We start from the raw sequence: 21997 nt of genomic DNA, 5'->3' as shown, positions 1-21997 counted from the left end.
GTGCCGCCCCGGCCATGAAATTGGGGTTACCGCCCTTCACAGGACGTGGAGCACAATGTCGCGCGCTCCACGTTCTGTTGGGGCAGTATCCGGGGCGCTACTTGAGCAGGATCGACAGCGCTACATGGCTTCTCTGCATAGCGCTGACGCGTTTCAATCTCCTTCTGCTAAGGGGAGGGCGCTGTACACTCTGCAGGGCCTGTGATGGCCTCCACTGGATTACCAGGGCGACGTGGTGCCTAGGCCGCAGCCCGACATCCAAACGGAATGCTGGGCTACACGATGGTGAATCGGCCAAAATGACGGTACGTGACGCAGCGTATCTCCCCCTTAACTTCCGCCCCAGGAGTGGAGGTTGGCCCGGTTCATGACCCGTGAGGCTGGCGCTGACAGTGCTTGCGGCAGCCTTGTCAGGCGCTAGCTAATTTCTGCCGCGGGGCACTCAGGGGTCGCCGCGCACGCTGATGACATCATCACCGGTTGTGCAGCGGCCCAGGGCACTACTAGTGGGGCACGGCCCTCCGTGTTAGCGCCTTCGCTAACTCCCGCACAATTTCGAGGATGCCGGTAGCGCCTCCCCCCCCCACCCCCTCCCCGGGCGAAAACAGGTTTGCAGCCAATTAATGCTCCCGGAAGCGCTAACAAGAAGCGCACAACAGGGAAATTTTGTCCCCTTAGTGTCAGTTAAGTGGGAGGTGGATACTACACAAAAAAAGGATATTTCTAAAAAAAAGTAAGCCTCCCAACGAGAAGCAAAAGAGTATTTAATGAGAGAAAGCCACAATGACTACATATGGAATTAATTAGGCAACTTGCACTCAAAATGAATTTTTTGAGATTAAAGCACTAATCGTCTTTCAGATAGGGAAAGGTTTAAAAAGTATTAGAACAGGGAATCCACAGATCAATCACCCCGAAGAAAATTAAAACTCTGTTTCCTCAGTTTATACGGGTGTCTCCTGGTTCTACCATCACCACACACACTCTATTTGCATACTGTTGATGCCTTTAATAATTTTAAATACCTGAATCAGATCTTCTCTAACTCTGAGTCTCTGCAGTGAATATAAATCCAAGGCATCAAGTCTGTCTTTGTAGCTCGACAATCTTAGGCTGGGTAATCTTTTTGCCCCCTCAGCAACTCATCTGGAGGCACAATGTCCTTCCTGAAGTTGGGAGAATCCAAAATTTTGCACAAGACCCCAATAAGGTCTTGCCAAAGCCTTATATAGCTCCATTATCATGGTCCATTACCTTGGGCCCAATTTTGTTTCAAGCATTATAGCTCTGCTTGCTTTGGCCACAGCCTCATGTGTCAGTGCACACTCCCAAGTCTTTCTCGTGCCCGGTTACCTTTAACTTACACCCACTCATGTTATATTATATTTCTGTATTTTGTGTACCTATTAGTTATATTGAGTCATTTGTCAGTCCTGAGCCCATTTCTCGTGATCCATTTCCAACAGTTGAGGTGATAGTGAAGATTGACTATCTGTTGTCCTTCAAAGAGCTGTTAAGATGAATTCCTGGAAAACGAGGTGATCACAGCATGTGGAACTCAAAATTATTTAATCTGGAATATAACTATTGGGTTTGGGGCCTCTTGGGGCTTGCCTGCTCATCTTTGCGTGGCAGCGAAGAATTTTTGACAGAGGAATCCTGAATTACCTACAGGTCTCTATTTTTATTGCCTCTCTCAGCAGGTGGTGAAGAAGTGAGGATGAGTACAAGGGGATGATATTCAACAAAAAAAATGGGATGAACATCTATGAGCCTAATGGCCTATTATCATGTTTTTTCATGATCAGAGAGCTGCTGGTGATATCCTAATACTATAAATAATCGAGACGGGCAGTGGAGCACCCAGATACAATCAGCCACATACATTTCATTCTATTTTGTCACTGAGCTTAATGAGAGGCACAGGGAGCAATATTACTTGGGTCTGCTGATGGTACATTGCATGATATCGGCGTAACTGGCGAAAAAGATCGCAGAATTTTTTTTAGCAGAAATTGCATTCGTTCAGTGCAATTCGAGTTCCGCGATCTTTTGCACTAGTTTTACAAACATCGCGCTAGAAGCAGGCCCTGCCTACAAAACTGGCCATGCCTCCCAGGATGAATTAATCACCATTGGGCATGTCTGTTAATTGCCCTCATTTGCAGGGCTTCGAGGAGGCTCCAAAAATTAAACTGGATCTTTTGCGTGCAAGGACACTAATAGGTAGGCTTTGAAAGGTTTTGAATGAATTTTAAAAAATTTACTGAGAAACTGATTACTGTACCCCAATCTAACTAGAAAATAGTTCTGTATAACTTTTAAAAGTCTTTTTCAGTCATTTAAAATCGGGTTACTCATAGATGGTGGATTATTTTTGTGTGATAAATCCATTTTCAGCTGTATTAATCAAATTTTAGCAAGTTACCACTCTTAAGTATATCAAGGAATATTTTTTAAAGCAAATTAAAAAAAAACACACTGAAACGCTGCCCGATTGCGCTGGTTCATGTCAGATTTTACATTTGGCGGAAACTGGGGGGAAAAAAAACATTTCAAAACGGGCGTAATTTGTGCCGTAATTGCCGACTGCGCTCAAAGCAGAAACTCTACCCCAAGAATAAAACATAAAATATTCCGGTAAATGTGTGAGCTATGCACAAAGGATTCAATGCTCTGTTATGTAATTTCATGATTAGAATCTACAATGTGCTGAAATAGACTTTAAAAATGGTGCAAACTATAAAACAGAATTATAATTGACTAAAAATATGACTTATCAGTGATTAAACTGTAATTTATCAATAGGTTATAAACTAAAAACATTTAACTGAACAATTCAAAAAAATAAAATGTGCTTCTAAATTGATGAGCAAAATAACACAATAAATTACTGTTATAATGATAGATGCCAGGTCTACTTTATTTGTCAAATCATATGCATCATCCACACGGACTGTAGGAGTACATAGTTCCTCAGTAGGTTCTGGAGAAACACTGTTCAGCATGCACCAGGAAATGTTGTTGCAGACAGAACCTCATATGTTCTTCGCTTCCTGTATTATACAGAGCCCCAGGCCCTACCCAGTTTCAATTTCTCTGACCTGAAGCTAAATTGAAATAAAACTAACAACTTAACACCAATAACCCCCAAAACCATACGCCAGCAGGATCTGGTAAAGGGGTGGGATTGTGCTCTGTGGAGGATGCAGATCAAGGACTGTATAAGATCCTACCAGAAAAGTTATCTTCTTTATTCTATATCCCACCTTCCATAAACTGTAGGAGGATGCCGAAGTCGTACAAATTGGGAGGAGGGAGAAGTGGAGCATCGTAATAAAAGCAGCCAGAATACTAGTCTGCATGTAGCAGAGGGGTTTTCTCCATAGTGAGTGAGCCTGCAGTTCAGATCTGCAGGGATTGAGGTCAATCCTGCTTTCTGTGGTTTCCTGGATTGAAGCCCATGAAAGGATGAATGAGACGGGTAGGACCAGCACGTTTGCTAAGTGAACCGTTCTGGTCATAGCTCTGTCAGCGAGGGACAGAAATTGTGGACCATGTGTGCGGTGCAGTACCCTCAATACATTATCCTGAGGTGGTCCTCAAGCATTCTGCTGCAGGCGGCAGTTGTCTGCTGGTCCAGGTTTTGCTTCCAGGGTTCTCTGAGATTTTTTGTGCTGTCTTTTGATCTGGAACCAAACCAAACCAGGCCTAAAAATTGTAAACGGGTAACAAGAGGAGGGGTGGGGCCGATTAGGGACCTAAAAGGAGACAGACGGCATGGCTGAGGTACGAAATGAGTACTTTACATCTGTCTTCACCAAGGAAGAAGATGCTGCCAAAGTCATAGTGAAAGAGGAGGTAATGGAGATACTGGATGGGATAAAAATTGCTAAAAGGGGTACTGGAAAGGCTGGTTGTACTCAAAGTAGATAAGTCACCAGGACCGGATGGGATGTATCCTAAGATGCTGAGGGAAGTTAAGGTGGAAATCGCAGAGGCACTGGCCATAATTCCGTGGATACAGGAGTGGCACCAGAGGTCTGGAGAATTGCAAGAGGCCAAAATTGCCCGCAGCCCAAAAGGGGGAGCACCCTCCTTTTTTTTAGTTTTTCTCTGCCGCAACCCATGTGGCGGAGATACCGTCTAAATCCGTCACTGTGAAGTTTTTTTCCAGTCGGGGCGGATGTTGTGTCGGCTGAGGGGAGGAAGTGACCTTGCAGCGGGTCTGCCGCTCCGACTCAGCGTCGTGCTGGCGTGTCACAATGTCTCTCCCCTTCAGTTAAAGGGGAGAGCCGCTGCGAACTCTGCAACCACTTCAGTGGCAAACACTAGGCCACCAGGGAGGGTTTTGGCCAGGCCAATGGCCTGGCACCCAAGATGGGGTGCCAGGCTACCTGTTGGCGGTCCGGCTGAACCCGGGGGCATAATTGTCGGGTCGACCTGGCAGTCGGCTGACAATAAAAAATAAAATGGCGTCGCCCGCAGCGCCACCTTCCCTTTAAGGGCGGCCGTGTCGCTGACCAACAAGAAATGCACCGACAGAAAAAGCTGTCGGGGCACCGACTCGTGGCGGCGCTGCTCCCATGGGGCAATTCTGCAAAAGGGATATTTCCCAAGGGACAATTTCGGGAAGGGGTCGCCACCAGTCAGTAAGGGGTCGGTGCGTGCACACTGCGGCGGGAAAACTGGCGGAATGGTCCCCTACACCGTTCCAAACCTGAGGAAGGGAAATATTGAAAATGGCAGCCCCTCCGCGGAGAGTTGGCAGCCATCCCACGCCCCCTCGTGGCTGCCGCTTTCAGGCAGCCAGAGGTCTTATCGGCAGAAAATCCAGCCCATCATGTTTAACTAACTTGATCCGAGTTTTTTGATGAGGTAACAGAGAGGGTTGATGAGGGTAATGCGGTTGACGTGGTGTACATGGACTTCGAAAAGACGTTTGATAAAGTGCCACATACTAGGCTTGTCAGCAAAGTTGAAGCCCATGGAATAATAGGGACAGTGGCAGCATGGAAATGAAATTGGCTCAGTGACAGAAAACAAACAGAGAGTAGTGATGAACAGTTGTTTTTCAGGCTAGAGGAAGGTATACAGTGGTATTCTCTAGGGGTCGGTTCTAGGACTACTGCTTTTCTTGAAATATATTAATGACTCGGATGTGGGTGTACAGAGCACAATTGCAAAATTTGTAGATGACACAAAACTTGGAAGTATAGTGAATAGTGAGGAAGATAGTGATAGACTTCAAGAAGACATAGACAGGCTGGTGAAATTACACGCGGCAGATGAAAGTTAACGCAGAGAAGTGCGAAGTGATACATTTTGGTTGGAAGAACATGGATAGACAATATAAACTGAAGGATACAATTCTAAACTGGGTTCAGGAATACAGAGCCCTGGGGGTATGTGTGCACAAATCGTTAAAGGTCGCAGCGCAGGTTGTGAAAGCAGTTAAAAAAGTTTATGGGATCCTGGGCTTCAGAACAGAGGCTTCGAGTACAAAAGCAAGGAAGTTATGATGAACCTTTATAACAGAGTGGTTCGGTCTCAACTCAATTGTGTCCAATTCTGGGTATCGCATTTAAGGAATGATTTGAAGGCCTTAGAGAGGGTGCAGAAAAGATTTACGAGAATGGTTCCAGGGACGAAGGACTTCAGTTACGTGGATAGATTAGAGAAGCTGGGGTTGTTCTCTTTCGAGCAGAGAAGATTGAGAGGAAATTTGATTGAGGTGTTCCAAATCATGAGGGGACTAAACAGAGTAGATAGAGAAACTGTTCTCACTGGCGGAAGGGTCAGGAACGAGAGGACACAGATTTAAGGTGATTGGCAAAAGAACCAAAGGCAACATGAGGCAAAACATTTTTACGCAGCGAGTGGTTATGATCTGGAATGCACTGCCTGAAAGGGTGGTGGAGGCAGATTCAATCGTGGCTTTCAAGAGAGTTGGATAAGTACCTGAAAGAAAAAGAATTGCAGGGCTATGGGGAAAGGGCAGGGGAGTGGGACTAGCTGAAGTGCTCTTGCAGAGAGCAGGCATGGGTTCGACGGAAAAAATGGCCTCCTTCTGTGCTATAACCATTCTATGAATCTATGGTATTGAGCTTGGAGATGTGTTTGCATAGATTTCTCAGAAAGAAGCTTTTTTTTGTGTAGGTCGGTGACTTTGGACATTACTGTTACCCCAAGTACCTAAAGCCAGTTCCTGAATACTAGATGAAAAATTGGGAGCACAGAACCATGGTCACTTTGAAATGCTTTCTTGGGTTATGATTTGGGATGGTTTCTAATGTCCTTAGGGTTCATATTTACATTCATACATTGGCTGCATTACCATTCCTGAGGGAATTTAGTCCAAAGTGTTCCAGGTGCAAAGCATTGTTGAGTCGCGCCATGATTTCTGAGTAGAGGAAAGAAAGAAAAAAGAAAGACTTGGATTTATATAGCGCCTTTCACGACCACCGGACGTCACAAAGTGCTTTACAGCCAATGAAGTACTTTTGGAGTGTAGTCACTGTTGTAATGTGGGAAACGTGGCAGCTAACTTGAGCACAGCAAGCTCCTCCAAACAGCAATGTGATGATGACCAGATAATCTGTTTTTGTTATATTGATTGAGGGTTAAATATTGGCCAGGATACCGGGGATAACTCCCCTGCTCTTCTTCGAAATAGTGCCGTGGTTTAACGTCTCATCCGAAAGACAGCACCTCCGACGGTGCAGCACTCCATCAGCAAAGCACTGGAGTGTCAGCCTAAATTTTTTATGTGCTCAAGTTCCTGAAGTGGGACTTGAACCCACAACCTTCTGACTCAAAGGCGAGTATGCTACCCACCGAGCCATAGCTAATTGAAGAGTCCTGTTTGTTAGACCAATAATTAGCGCCTGCGAGGGATTAGATTCAGTTTGGGCTTGAGCTGCAGAGAGTATGGCCTCAGCCAGCATTTTATCAGTGACAGTGAGCTCTCTAATTCTGCAGGTGTTTCCTCAACACCCTTTTGTGTTCTCAGCAGCTGTGCATAGGTGGAAGTCTTAGCCTCATCATGTTTGTTTCTCTTGTTCTGAATAATACATGTAGCCATGAATTCTTGGTGTGTACTAAGAAACCAAAATAAATTCAAGGGGCTGTGGTATCATATTTAAGGAACAAACATTTTATGCAATATAAGGGGAGTGTTTGCTAGTGCTGTTGGGGAGGAGTTAAACTAATATGGCAGGGGGATGGGAACCTATGCAGGGAGACAGAGGAAAATAAAATGGAGGCAGAAGCAAAAGATAGAAAGGAGAATAGTAAAAGTGGAGGGCAGAGAAAACCAAGGCAAAAGACAAAAAGGGCCACATTAAAGCAAAATTCTAAAGGGGCAAAGTGTGTTAAAAAGACAAGCCTGAAGGCTCTGTGCCTCAATGCAAGGAGTATTCAGAATAAGGTGGACGAATTAACTGCGCAGATAGCAGTTAACGGATATGATGTAATTGGCATCACGGAGACATGGCTCCAGGGTGACCAAGGCTGGGAACTCAACATCCAGGGGTATTCAACATTTAGGAAGGATAGACAGAAAGGAAAAGGAGGCGGGGTGGCGTTGCTGGTTAAAGAGGAAATTAATGCAATAGTAAGGAGGGACATTAGCTTGGATGATGTGGAATCGGTATGGGTGGAGCTGCAGAATACCAAAGGGCAGAAAACGCGAGTGGGAGTTGTGTACAGACCACCAAAAACAGTAGTAGTGAGGTTGGGGACAGCATCAAACAAGAAATAAGGGATGTGTGCAGTAAAGGTACAGCAGTTATCATGGGCGACTTTAATCTACATATTGATTGGGCTAACCAAACCAGTAGCAATGCGGTGGAGGAGGATTTCTTGGAGTGTATTAGGGATGATTTTCTAGACATAGAAACATAGAAAATAGGTGCAGGAGTAGACCATTCGGCCCTTCGAGCCTGCACCGCCATTCAATGAGTTCATGGCTGAACATGCAACTTCAGTACCCCATTCCTGCTTTCTCGCCATACACCTTGATCCCCCTAGTAGTAAGGACTACATCTAACTCCTTTTTGAATATATTTAATGAATTGGCCTCAACAACTTTCTGTAGTAGAGAATTCCACAGGTTCACCACTCTCTGGGTGAAGAAGTTTCTCTTCATCTCGGTCCGAAATGACTTACCCCTTATCCTTAGACTGTGACCCCTGGTTCTGGACTTCCCCAACATTGGGAACATTCTTCCTGCATCTGACCTGTCTAAACCTGTCAGAATTTTAAACGTTTCTATGAGATCCCCTCTCATTCTTCTGAACTCCAGTGAATAAAAGCCCAGTTGATCCAGTCTTTCTTGATATGTCAGTCCCGCCATCCCGAGAATCAGTCTGGTGAACCTTCGCTGCACTCCCTCAATAGCAAGAATGTCCTTTCTCAAATTAGAAGACCAAAACTGTACAGAATACTCCAGGTGTGGCCTCACCAAGGCCCTGTACAACTGTAGCAACACCTCCCTGCCCCTGTACTCAAATCCCCTCGCTATGAAGGCCAACATGCCATTTGCTTTCTTAACCGCCTGCTGTACTTGCATGCCAACCTTCAATGACTGATGTACCATGACACCCAGGTCTTGTTGCATCTCCCCTTTTCCTAATTTGTCACCATTCAGATAATAGTCCGTCTCTGTTTTTACCACCAAAGTGGATAACCTCACACATTATACTTCATCTGCCATGCATTTGCCCACTCACCTAACCTATCCAAGTCACTCTACAGCCTCATAGCATCCTCCTCGCAGCTCACACTGCCACCCAACTCAGTGTCATCCGCAAATTTGGAGATACTACATTTATTCCGCTTGTCTAAATCATTAATGTATAATGAAAACAGCTGGGGCCCCAGCACAGAACCTTGCGGTACCCCACTAGTCACTGTCTGCCATTCTGAAAAGTACCCATTTACTCCGACTCTTTGCTTCCTGTCTGACAACCAGTTCTCAATCCATGTCAGCACACTACCCCCAATCCCATGTGCTTTAACTTTGCACATTAATATCTTGTGTGGGACCTTGTCGAAAGCCTTCTGAAAGTCCAAATACACCACATCAACTGGTTCCCCCTTGTCCACTCTACTGGAAACATCCTCAAAAAATTCCAGAAGATTTGTCAAGCATGATTTCCCTTTCACAAATCCATGCTGACTTGGACCTATCATGTCATCTCTTTCCAAATGCGCTGCTATGACGTCCTTAATAATTGATTCCATCATTTTACCCACTACCGATGTCAGGCTGACCGGTCTATAATTCCCTGTTTTTTCTCCCTCCTTTTTTAAAAAGTGGGGTTACATTGGCTACCCTCCACTCCATAGGAACTGATCCAGAGTCAATGGAATGTTGGAAAATGACTATCAATGCATTCGCTATTTCCAAGTCCACCTCCTTTAGTACTCTGGGATACAGACCATCAGGCCCTGGGGATTTATCGGCCTTCAATTCTATCAATTTCCCCAACACAATTTCCCGACTAATAAGGATTTCCCTCAGTTCCTCCTTCTTACTAGACCCTCTGACCCCTTTTATATCCGGAAGGTTGTTTGTGTCCTCCTTAGTGAATACCAAAACAAAGTACTTGTTCAAGTGGTCTGCCATTTCTTTGTTCCCAGTTATGACTTCCCCTGATTCTGACTGCAGGGGACCTACGTTTGCCTTTACTAACCTTTTTCTCTTTACATACCTATAGAAACTTTTGCAATCCGTCTTAATGTTCCCTGCAAGCTTCCTCTCGTACTCTATTTTCCCTGCCCTAATCAAAGCCTTTGTCCTCCTCTGCTGAGTTCTAAATTTCTCCCAGTCCCCAGGTTCACTGCTATTTCTGGCCAATTTGTCTGCCACTTCCTTGGTTTTAATACTATCCCTGATTTCCCTTGATAGCCACGGTTGAGCCACCTTCCCTTTTTTATTTTTACGCCAGACAGGGATGTACAATTGTTGTAGTTCATCCATGCGGTCTCTAAATGTCTGCCATTGCCCATCCACTGTTAACCCCTTAAGTATCATTCTCCAATCTATCCTAGCCAATTCACGCCTCATACCTTCAAAGTTACCCTTCTTTAAGTTCTGGACCATGGTCTCTGAATTAACTGTTTCATTCTCCATCCTAATGTAGAATTCCACCATATTATGGTCACTCTTCCCCAAGGGACCGCGTACAATGAGATTGTTAATTAATCCTCTCTCATTACACAACACCCAGTCTAAGATGGCCTCCCCGCTAGTTGGTTCCTTGACATATTGGTCTCGAAAACCATCCCTTATGCACTCCAGGAAATCCTCCTCCACCGTATTGTTTCCAGTTTGGTTAGCCCAATCTATATGCATATTAAAGTCACCCATGATAACTGCTGCATTTTTATTGTATGCACCCCTATGCACCAATATATCAAGGAGCCAACTAGAGAACTGGCCATCCTAGACTGGGTGATGTATAATGAGAAGGGACTAATTATCAATCTTGTTGTGCGAGACCCCTTGGAGAAGAGTGACCATAATATGGTAGAATTCTTTATTAAGATGGAGAGTGACACAGTTAATTCAGAAACTAGGGTCCTGAACTTAAGGAAAGGTAACTTCGACGGTATGAGGCGTGAATTGGCTAGAATACACTGGCAAAGGATACTTAAAGGGTTGACGGGTGGATAGGCAATGGCAAACATTTAAAGATCACATTGATGAATTTCAACAATTGTACATCCCTGTCTGGAGTAAAAATAAAACGGGGAAGGTGGCTCAACCGTGGCTAACAAGGGAAATTAAGGATAGTGTTAAATCCAAGAGGCATATAAATTGGCCAGAAAAAGCAGCAAACCTGAGGACTGGGAGAAATTTAGAATTCAGCAGAGGAGGACTAAGGGTTTAATTAAGAGGGGGAAAATAGAGTACGAGAGGAAGTTTGCTGGGAACATAAAAACTGACTGCAAAATCTTCGATAGATATGTGAAGATAAAAAGATTAGTGAAGACAAATGTAGGTCTCTTGCAGTCGGATTCAGGTGAATTTATAATGGGGAACAAAGAAATGGCAGACCAATTGAACAAAGACTTTGGTTCTGTCTTCACGAAGGAAGACACAAATAACCTTCCGGATGTACTAGGGGACCGAGGGTCTAGTGAGAAGGAGGAACTGAAGGATATCCTTATTAGACAGGAAATTGTGTTTGGGAAATTGATGGGATTGAAGGCCGATAAATCCCCGGGGCCTGAGAGTCTGCATCCCAGAGTACTTAAGGAAGTGGCCCTAGAAATAGTGGATGCATTGGTAATCATTTTCCAACAGTCTATCAACTCTGGATCAGTTCCTATGGACTGGAGGGTAGCTAATGTAACACCACTTTTTAAAAAAGGAGGGAGAGAAAACGGGTAATTATAGACCGGTTAGCCTGACATCAGTAGTGGGGAAAATGTTGGAATCAATCATTAAGGATGAAATAGCAGCGTATTTGGAAAGCAGTGACTGGATCGGTCTAAGTCAGCATGGATTCGTGAAAGGGAAATCAAGCTTGATGAATCTTCTGGAGTTTTTTGAGGATGTAACTAGCAGAGTGGACAAGGGAGAACCAGTGGATGTGGCGTATTTGGACTTTCAAAAGGCTTTTGACTAAGTCCCACACAAGAGATTGGTGTGCAAAATCAAAGCACAAGGTATTGGGGGTAATATACTGACATGGATAAGTGAGGGTAAGCCCTGCAAAATCACTAGGCTGGATTGGGGCAATGTGATCTAGTGTCTGTGGACGAGGGTGATGTAGTGCCTGTGGACTAGGGGGTTGGGGCAGTGTGATGTAGTGTCCCTGGACTATGTTTAGTGTATTGTGATGTAGTGTCCCTGGACTAGAGTTGGGGTAATGTGATGTAGTGTCTGTGGACCAGGGTTGGGGCAATGTGATGTAGCGTCCCTGGACTAGGGTTGGGATAATGTGATGTAGTGTCTGTGGACCAGGGTTGGGGCAATGTGATGTAGTGTCTGTGGACCAGGGTTGGGGCAATGTGATGTAGTGTCTGTGGACTAGGGTTGGGGCAATGTGATGTAGTGTCTCTAGACTACATATATTGGAGTAGCGGCAGTCCTTCGAATGAGCCTGTGCTATGTGACCTTCCTCATGTCACCCTGCCCCCTCCCCTGTTGTTTTCCATTTCCAGATGAGGAGTCGCATAAGCCACATCCTCGAATGGAAGCCTTCACCTCAGGCCGTCATGTGGGGGGAGGAGGGGGACGAGGGCGACGCCGAGGAACCTCCACGGGTGGGGGTGGGGGTGGGGGTGCCGAGGCACTCGACACCTCTTTTTGCTGTGACCACTAGCTCTTCTAAGCTCAGTCTCGGGCTTTGACCCATCCGAGGCCCCGGGTACAAGTGGTGTGTAGCAACGCACCACTGGGGTCTCTCCGGAGGGTGAGTCGGCAAAGCCGCTCTGTTGACAGACAGGCAGACACATACCTGGACATAGTGGGACTGTCCAGGGAGAGGTATTGGGGAGGATTCGCGCAAGCATTGCGGCACTATCCGTGGACATGAGGGAGGGCATGTTGCAGATTGTCGGTGCGAGCCGCGAAACCACCGAGGCTGTCACTGCCCACGCGCAATTGATGGCCTTCATCTGTGACACTGCAGTCCCCGGTGTCACACCCAGACAAATCAACATGAGGCACATACTGGAGACAAGGTCACTCTGTGACCTGTACCTTCATTCACAGGACTAAGAAGTGATGACCCTGCGTGGGACTTCCCTTTATATACCTGGATGACCAGGTGAGGAGTGTCTCCCACAAGTGGTCCCACTGTGGTCAAGGTGTACATTTCTCAGGTATATACAGTGTACAGTGTTGTTACATGAAGGTTACAGTTATGTGAGGTTACAAACATGATAATTGTATTCAGTTTTGATCTCCTAATCTGAGGAAGGATGTTCTTGCTATTGAGGGAGTGCAGCGAAGGTTCACCAGACTGATTCCAGGGATGGCTGGACTGACATATGAGGAGAGATTGGATCAACTGGGCCTTTATACATTGGAGTTTAGAAGGATGAGAGGAGATCTTACAGAAACATATAAGATTCTGACGGGACGGGACAGGTTAGATGCCGGTAGAATCTTCCCGATGTTGGGGAAGTCCAGAACCAGATGACACAGTCTTAGGATAAGGGGTAGGCCATTTAGGACTGAGATGAGGAGAAACTTCTTCACTCAGAGAGTTGTTAACCTGTGGAATTCCCTGCAGCAGAGATTGTTGATGCCAGTCCATTGGATATATTCAAGACGGAGTTAGATATGGCCCTTACGGGTAAAGGGATCAAGGGGTATGGAGAGAAAGCAGGAAAGGAGTACTGAGGGAATGATCAGCCATGATCTTATTGAATGGTGGTGCAGGCTCGAAGGGCCGAATGGCCTACTCCTGTACCTATTATCTATGTTTCTATGACTATGTGAGTCAGTGGTTGTGATTGAACGACTTTACTGTACTTTGGAAGATATTGGTACAGATGTGTTGCCCAACTATGGAGGCACTTTATTTTTGATACAGGAAGAACATTACATGGGTCAGCGCTGAGGGCCGTACTGCATGACCAATGGTCACCTGGGCAAACACATTGCTGTGTGTACAATTTAAATGTATTAGTCCCTTGTATGTTAATGTTCATTTGTTTTTATAGCGTTATTTTATCTCTATATAACTAGCAAAGAATGGATTTGTTTCTATGGTCACCACTTAAAATGAAAGCACATAGGTTTTTTTTCTTTTGAATGCACACGCTGTAAAGTACAGCCTACTATGACGCTTGTTGCCCAGTGCCAACCATCACATTAGGCTCCTCAGAAATCAGACAACAAACAGATTGATCAACAAAATGCTGAACACTCTAATTTCCGAGTGATCTTTACTGTTGCTGTAGAGAGGCTCGGTTCCAAATTCATGGCAATGAGAGGTCAAACACAAGGACCAAAGAATGAACATTTACATGGGTCGGTGGGAGAACTGGTGTAATGGTTTAAGACCTGGGAATTTATATAAGGCAGGATTAGAGAATGCAGTAGTACATATCTGCAATATCATCACAAAATTTCCATGTGCATGTTCAGTATATGGTTAAGAACAAAAGGAAAAGGAGCAGGAGTAGACCATTTGGCCCCTCGAGCCTGCTCCGTCATTTAATAAGATCATGGCTGATCTGATCTTAGGCTCAGCTCCACTTCCCTGCCCGCTCCCCATAACCCTTTACTCCCTTATCCACCTTAAATATATTCAATGACCCAACCTCCACAGCTCTCTGGGGCAGAGAATGCCACGGATTTCCAACCCTCTGAGAGAAGAAATTCCTCCTCATCTCAATTCTAAATGGGCAGCCCCTTATTCTTCAACTATGCCCCCTAGTTCTAGATTCCGCCATGAGGGGAAACATCCTCTCTGCATCTACCTTGTCGAGCCCCCTCAGTATCTTATATGTTTCATTAAATGTTTCTTCTAAACTCCAATGAGTACAGGCCCAACCTGCTCAGGAAACAACCTAGTGAACCTTCTCTGAACTGCCTCTGATGCAATATATCCCTCTTTAAATAAGGAGACCAAAACTGTTCGCAGTACTCGAGGGGCTAAAAATTCGGGGTTTTGCGATATTGCCGTTTTTTTGGTGATAATCATGGCTGATTTTTTTTTAACCGCCGGGGTACCGTTATCGCTGGACCTAGCAAAATTTGCCAAACGGTGACCAGCGATAGTGATAAATCTGGCGTCGCACAACAGCATTTGTGCGACGGAGCCAAAATTTGCAAGCAAAAAAAAAACTGGATCTTCTGCGCATGCATGATTTCCCCCAGATCCCCGATTTTTTTCTTCTTCCCGCGCTTCTGGTCAGCTGTTAGAGAGCGCTCGTGCATGTGCAGTACACCCAGGGCTAAATCAGCTTTTTTTCAGATAGCAGGCACGATGGAAGAAGGAGATGGAACAGATAGAGAGCGAAGAAATTCAGTAATGAGGCGAATGAGACCCTTCTCACAGCTGTGGAGAGGAGATGGGGAGATTTAAATAGGAGGGGTACAAATAAACCCCTCCCAGAGGTTCTTAGGCATCTTTGGACCAGCATTTCTGAGGAGGTGTCTTTCGTGGATGACATTAGAAGGACCCACAAATAGCTAGAAGTTCAATGACCATTGCAGGGTCGTCAGAGTAAGTCATATTTTTATTGATGCACTCCTTCATTATTTAAATTACAAATCTGACACATGTTGGTATAGGTCGGCTTAGTGTTGCACCTTATTTGCCATGAATGATCGTTACACATTATTAAGATTGCTTTCTGAGATTTTAAAAGATGTTACTGCACTTCGACATCTTCCTCATGAACCACGTGCAACTTCCAGGGCCACTAAATAGAGAACTGTATTAAATGCACACAGTATGGAAAAATGCTTTGATGGCGATCTGCCACAAGAGCAGATGGGCCCTCTGGTAACCATTCCCATTGTCATCTTTGCAGGGAAAGATGTCCCACATCTGCCGGGAGCAGCGGCGGACAGGCGGCGGTCCACCTAGAACCTCGGACAGACCTCGAGGAGAGAGTGACTGGTCTGATCGGTGCCTCAGGGAGGGCAACTGCCCGTCGGGATGCTGAGCCCCCATTCGAAAGTGAGGGTAAGCCCAGCAAAATCCCTGGGCTGGATTGGGGCAATGTGATGTAGTGTCTGTGGACTAGGGGGTTGGGGCAATGTGTAGTGTCCCTGGACTAGGGTTGGGGTATTGTGATGTAGTGTCCCTGGACTAGGGTTGGGGTAACGTGATGTAGTGTCTGTGGACTAGGGTTGGGGTATTGTGATGCAGTGTCCCTGGACCAGGGTTGGGGTAACGTGATGTAGTGTCTGTGGACTAGGGTTGGGGTATTGTGATGTGGTGTCCCTGGACTAGGGTTGGGGTAACGTGATGTAGTGTCTGTGGACTAGGGTTGGGGTATTGTGATGTAGTGTCCCTGGACTAGGGTTGGGGTAACGTGATGTAGTGTCTGTGGACTAGGGTTGGGGTATTGTGGTGCAGTGTCCCTGGACCAGGGTTGGGGTAACGTGATGTAGTGTCTGTGGACTAGGGTTGGGGTATTGTGATGCAGTGTCCCTGGACCAGGGTTGGGGTAACGTGATGTAGTGTCTGTGGACTAGGGTTGGGGCAATGTGATGTAGTGTCTCTAGACTACATATATTGGAGTAGCAGCAGTCCTTCGAATGAGCCTGTGCTATGTGACCTTCCTCATGTCACCCTGCCCCCTCCCCTGCTGCTAACCACTCATTTGTTGTTTTCTATTTCCAGATGAGGAGTCGCATGCGCCACATCCTCGAATGGAAGCCTCCACCTCAGGCCGTCATGTGGGGGGAGGAGGGGGACGAGGGCGACGCTGAGGAACCTCCACGGGTGGGGGTGGGGGTGGGGGGGCCGATGCACTCGACACCTCTTTTTGCTGTGACCACTAGCTCTTCTAAGCTCAGTCTCGGGCTTTGACCCATCCGAGGCCCCGGGTACAAGTGGCGTGTAGCAACGCACACTGGGGTCTCTCCGGAGGGTGAGTCGGCAAAGCCGCTCTGTGACAGACAGGCAGACACACACCTGGACATGGTGGGACTGTCCAGGGAGAGCTTCCAGCTCACTCGACAGCTCCTAGAGGTATTGGGTAGGATTCGCGCAAGCATTGCGGTACTACCCGTGGACATGAGGGAGGGCATGTCGCAGATTGTCGGTGCGAGCCGCGAAACCACCGAGGCTGTCAATGCCCGCGCACAATTGATGGCCTTCATCTGTGACACTGCAGTCCCTGGTGTCACACCCAGACCCACATCACCTGTGACTGGCGATGCCGAGCAAGAGGCTCGCCACTCAGAAGCCGGGCCTTCCATACCCCGAGCTTCTCCAGTGGATCCCCACTTGGTGTCTCCATTGTCTTTCCCCCCAATACAGCAGGACTCTGGCCGCCGTGCTGCATGAAGTCTTGGTGCCAACTTGGGTAGGATCATGACGCGAGGCGGGGGAGGGGGGTTAGGGTAAGGGGGGAGAGAAAAGGGGCCGCAGGTAAAAAACGTTCGATGCAGGGGCTGTTGTTATTTCATTGCTATTTTGTTGTTGCTATTTTATAAGTTTAAAAAAAATTCCCAGTTCATAATAAATTTTATTCCAGTTTTTAAATGTTTAATAAATCTTATTCAAGTTAATGTATGTTTAATAAATTCTTTGGTTCACCTTAACCATTCCTGTGTCGTGTCTCAATTGCAGAATAAGAGGGGGAATAGTCAACATGGTGGGATAGAGTGGCCAGGCAACGGTCAAACATGCCGTTCACTCTTCAAGCAAAGCATTGAATTATGAGCTGCTGATGTAAGGCTTTTGTAGTAGCGAAATCTCCACGAGACCGCCCCTGTGATGGTGGGGCTGGTGGCATGGGTTCATCGCCAGGCTCCTCGTCCTCCTTCTGCCCCCCCCTCTCCTCTCTCCTGAGGTGTTCCTGCAATCCCCAGTGGCAAATATTGCCGCTCATGATGGCTAAGTTGTGTAGCATGCAGCACACCACAATGAACTCAGCGATCTCCTGAGGGGAGTACTGCAGGCAGCCTCCAGAGTGGTCCAGGCATCAGAAGCGCTGCTTGAGCACTCCAATTGTCTTTTCGACGATGTTGCATGTGGCTATATGCTGTCATTATAGCAATGCTGGGCTTCTGTCTGAGGGTTCTGGAGGGGGTTCATGAGCCAGGTGGCGAGGCCGTAACCTTTGTCCCTCAGCATCCAGCTCTGGCCTTGTGGCTGACACTCGAACAGTCATGAGACACTGCTCTTACGCAAGATGAAAGCATCATGGATGCTCCCTGGAAACTGGGCATTTACTGCCATGATGCGCTGAATATGGTCGCAGACGATCTGTATGTTCAGGGAGTGGAATCCCTTTCGGTTTTGGTAAACCTCTGGATTGAGTAAAGGTGTTCGCAGAGTGATGTGCGTACAGTCAATGGCAGCATGAGGAAGCTCGCAATTCCTCCAAAACCTATAGCCCTCTAATTCTGTGCCTCCTTTGTCATTGGGAACTTTATAAAGTCCATCCTGCGTGCTTACAGTGCAGTAGTCACCTGGCGAATGCAGCGATGTGTAGCCTACTGCGAGATGGAGCATATGTCCCCCGCTGAATCCTGAAAGGAGCCGGAGGCAAGTGCCGCAGTCACCTTCACCTCGACAGGCAGTGCAGTCCTGTTGCCACTGGTAGGCTGTAGGTCTGCCTTTATGAACTGACATATCTCTGTGACCACCTCTTTACAGAAGCCTTCTAATGCAATGTACCTCGGAGAGCTGCAGGTATGAGCGCTGTTCCCTGTATCCTTTAAAACGAACTATAAATTCACATATAATTTCACTGTGTAAAATGCAGCCTTCCTTCCTTCTCCAAATCCTTTTATGCACTGAACTTGTGCTCCGTTTTCAAGATGGCGCCGTTAGCGCTGGGTGCGCCCTGGGTCCGACCTGGTATAACTTTTTTCGGGCGTGTTTTTGGCGGGCGGTAAAAAGGGCGATATCGTCGAATTTTCCATCCCGGCGATAGTGCAGCTGATTGACGTCATCAAAATGGTTAAAAACATGGGCAGGCACTAAATTTTGTGCGACTTGTTTAGCGCCAAAAAAAAACGTTTTCATGCTTCGCCATGGCGGAAAAGCGGGCGCAAACCTGCCGAATTTCTAGCCCTAGGTGTGGTCTTACAATAACCTGTACAGTTGTCGCAGGATTTACCTGCTTTTATACTCCATCCCCCTTGCAATAAAGGCCAACATTCCATTTGCCTTCCTGATTACTTGCTGTACCTGCGTACTAACTTTTTGTGTTTCATGCATAAGGACCCCCAGGTCCCTCTGTACTGCAGCATTTTTGTAATCTCTCTGCATTTAAATTATAATTGGCTTTTTTATTTTTCCTGCCAAAGTGGATAATCTCACACTTTCCCACATTATATTCCATCTGCCAAATGTTTGCCCACTCACTTTGCCTGCCTATATTCCTTTGCAGATTATTTGTGTCCTCCTCACAACTTGCTTTCCTACCCATCTTTGTATCATCAGCAAACTTGGCTACATTAGACTTGGTCCCTTCATCCAAGTCATTAATATAGATTGTAAATAGTTGAGACTCCAGCACCGATCCCTGTGGCACCCCGTTAGTTACCGTTTGCCAACTGGAAAATTTATCCCGACTCTCTGTTTTCTGTTAATTAGACAATCCTCTACCCATGCTAATATATTACCCCTAACCCAGTGAGCTCTTAGCTTGTGCAGTAACCTTTTATGTGGCACCTTATCGAATGCCTTCTGGAAATCCAAATACACCACATCCACTGGTTCCCCTTTATCCACCCTGCTCATTACATCCTCAAAGAACTCCAGCAAATTTGTCAAACATGATATCCCTTTCATAAAACCATGCTGACTCGGCTTAATTGAATTATGCTTTTCCAAATGCCCCGCTGCTGCTTCCTTTATAATGGACTCCAGTATTTTTCCAACGACAGACGTTAGGCTAACTGGTCTATAGTTTCCTGCTTTTTGTGTGCCTCCTTTTTTAAATAAGGGCGTTACATTTGCGGTTTTCCAGTCTGCTGGGACCTCTCCAGACTCCAGGGAATTTTGGTAGATTGCAACCAATGCATCCACTATCTCTGTAGCTGTCATGTATGTAACCATCATGCAATGGTAAGCTTCATGTAACTGTAACCTTCATGCAACTCCTGTACAGTGTACTTATACCCTCGAAATGCACACCCTGACCACAGGGGGTGAACTTGTGGGAGACACTCCTCACCTGGGTTTCCAGGTATAAAAGGGGAGGTCCCACCCAGGGTCAGCACTCCTTGGTCCTAGGAATAAAGGTTAAGGTCACATAGTGAGTGTGTCTACAGTACATGCCGCGTGTGAGTTTGTAGTATGGTGCAGGGACACCACATTTGGCGACGAGAAATGGGAATCGCCGAACCACGAGGATGGCCAGTGGTAGCACAGAGGAACGTTACTGTGTTGGTGAAGACTGGGACGACTTTGTGGAAAGACTCCAGCAGAGCTTTGTCACGAAGGTCTGGCAGGGAGCGGCAGTGGCTGACAAGCAGAGGGCGCATCTACTGACCAGCTGCGGACCACAGACGTATGCGCTGATGCACCCCAAAAGCCAGCGGACAAGTCCTTTGAAGAGCTCAGCCAGCTGATCAGTGAGCATCTCAAGCCGGCGAGTAGCATACACATGGCCCGGCACCGGTTCTACACACACCGGAGTCGGGAGGGACAATGCATCTCGGACTTCGTTGCGGACCTGCGGCGCTTAGCCAGTCTCTAAGTTCACAGACGCCCTGCAGGGGGGAGATGTTGAGGGACTTTTTCCATTGAGGGCATTAATCATGCCAGGATTTTCAGAAAGCTCATAGAGGCCAAGGACTTGACTTTAGAAGGGGCGGCGTTGATAGCTCAGACCTTCATGGCAGGGGAAGAGGAGACCAAGCTAATTTGCGCGCGCAGCCCTGGTCCCAACGTGGCGATGGACCAGGGAGTTAACATTGTGAACGCGACTAGGGACCTCGCAGGCAGGCAAGGGCATTTCGAAACCGCCCAGGCAGCAACAGACTCTAGGCTGGACCCACAACAGGGACAATGGAAAGGGGATTGGCAATTCACGCCATCACGAGGAACAATGCGTCCCGCGATGGGACCATTAACACCCACCATCAGAGTGCTTAGAAACAACCAAATGGGTAATCGGAGAGGAATGCCTAGTAACAGTCCCTTTGTTAACAACAATCTCAGCTCATGCTGGAGATGCGGGGGTAGACATACTGCGAAAAGCTGCAGGTTCCAGCAATATACCTGAAGGATTTGTAACGTCAGTGGACACTTGGCCAGGATATGAAAAAAGGCTGTGGTGAGGCTAATCTGCGAGACAGAGGAACCAGACGAGGGGTCTACAATGCAGGATGATGCCTGGGGAAAAGCCATGGATGCTGAAGTTCAGCGGGTTCACGTGGCTGATGTCCACAGCTCATGCACTAAAACGCCACCCGTGATGATGAAAGTTTTATTGAATGGCATCCCGGTGCGCATGGAGCTGGATACGGGAGCTAGCCAGTCACTTATGAGCGCCCAACAATTTGTGAGACTATGGCCACACAGAGCTAACAGGCCCAAACTGGAATGCATTGACACGCAGTTAAGGACGTACATCAAAGAGATCATCCCAGTGCTAGGCAGTGCAAACTTGGTGGTAACACATAATGGATCACAGAACTGGCTGCCACTCTGGATCGTCCCGGGGAATGGCCCCGTGCTCTTGGGGAGGAGTTGGCTAGCTGAGATGAATTGGAAATGGGGGGATGTGGACGCCATTTCATCTGTGGAACAAAGTTCATGCTCACAGGTCCTACAAAAATTCGGGTCACTGTTTCAACCCGGTGTCGGAACGTTCAAGGGCACTAAAGTAGTGATACGCCTCACTCTGGACGCCAGACCAGTGCACCACAAAGCCAGAGCGGTGCCGTATGTGATGCGTGAGAAAATTGAAAGTGAATTGGACAGGCTGCTCAGAGAGGGCATAATTTCGGCCGTTGAATTCAGCGACTGGGCAAGTCCCATCGTTCCTGTCCTTAAAGCAGATGGCTTGGTCAGGATTTGTGGCGACTACAAAGCCACCATCAACCGAGTGTCGCTGCAAGACCAATACCCGCTCCCGAGAGCGGTGGACCTTTTTGCCACGCTGGCAGGTGGCAAGCTGTTCATGAAGCTGGACCTCACTTCGGCCTACATGACTCAGGAACTGGCTGAAGAATCCAAGCTTCTGACCACCATCACTACGCACAAGGGATTATTTATCTACAACAGGTGTCCGTTTGGCATTCGTTCGGCGGCAGCTATCTTTCAGAGAAACATGGAAAGCTTGCTCAAATCCATTCCTGGAACAATCGTATTCCAAGACGACATCC

The 21997-nt window shown here is 46.9% G+C and overlaps 1 protein-coding gene across 11 annotated transcripts in view; it reads right to left on the bottom strand.

The window, feature by feature from the left end:
- Nucleotides 1–21997, bottom strand: part of LOC139263213 (gephyrin) — a 903368-nt gene that overhangs the window by 181169 nt on the left and 700202 nt on the right. For 6 of the 11 annotated variants that reach the window (XM_070878953.1, XM_070878963.1, XM_070878956.1 and 3 more), the window contains one exon: nt 6338–6403. The exons of the other annotated variants lie outside the window; for them this stretch is intronic. In XM_070878953.1, the coding sequence (XP_070735054.1) occupies nt 6338–6403 (66 nt within the window). The remainder of the gene's footprint in view (nt 1–6337; nt 6404–21997) is intronic. 11 annotated transcript variants of the gene reach the window in all.

Source organism: Pristiophorus japonicus, chromosome 4, assembly GCF_044704955.1.
Source record: "Pristiophorus japonicus isolate sPriJap1 chromosome 4, sPriJap1.hap1, whole genome shotgun sequence".
NCBI classification, from domain to species: domain Eukaryota; kingdom Metazoa; phylum Chordata; class Chondrichthyes; family Pristiophoridae; genus Pristiophorus; species Pristiophorus japonicus.
Note: the sequence above shows the minus strand (reverse complement) of the source record. Positions and strands in the feature narration are given on the sequence as shown.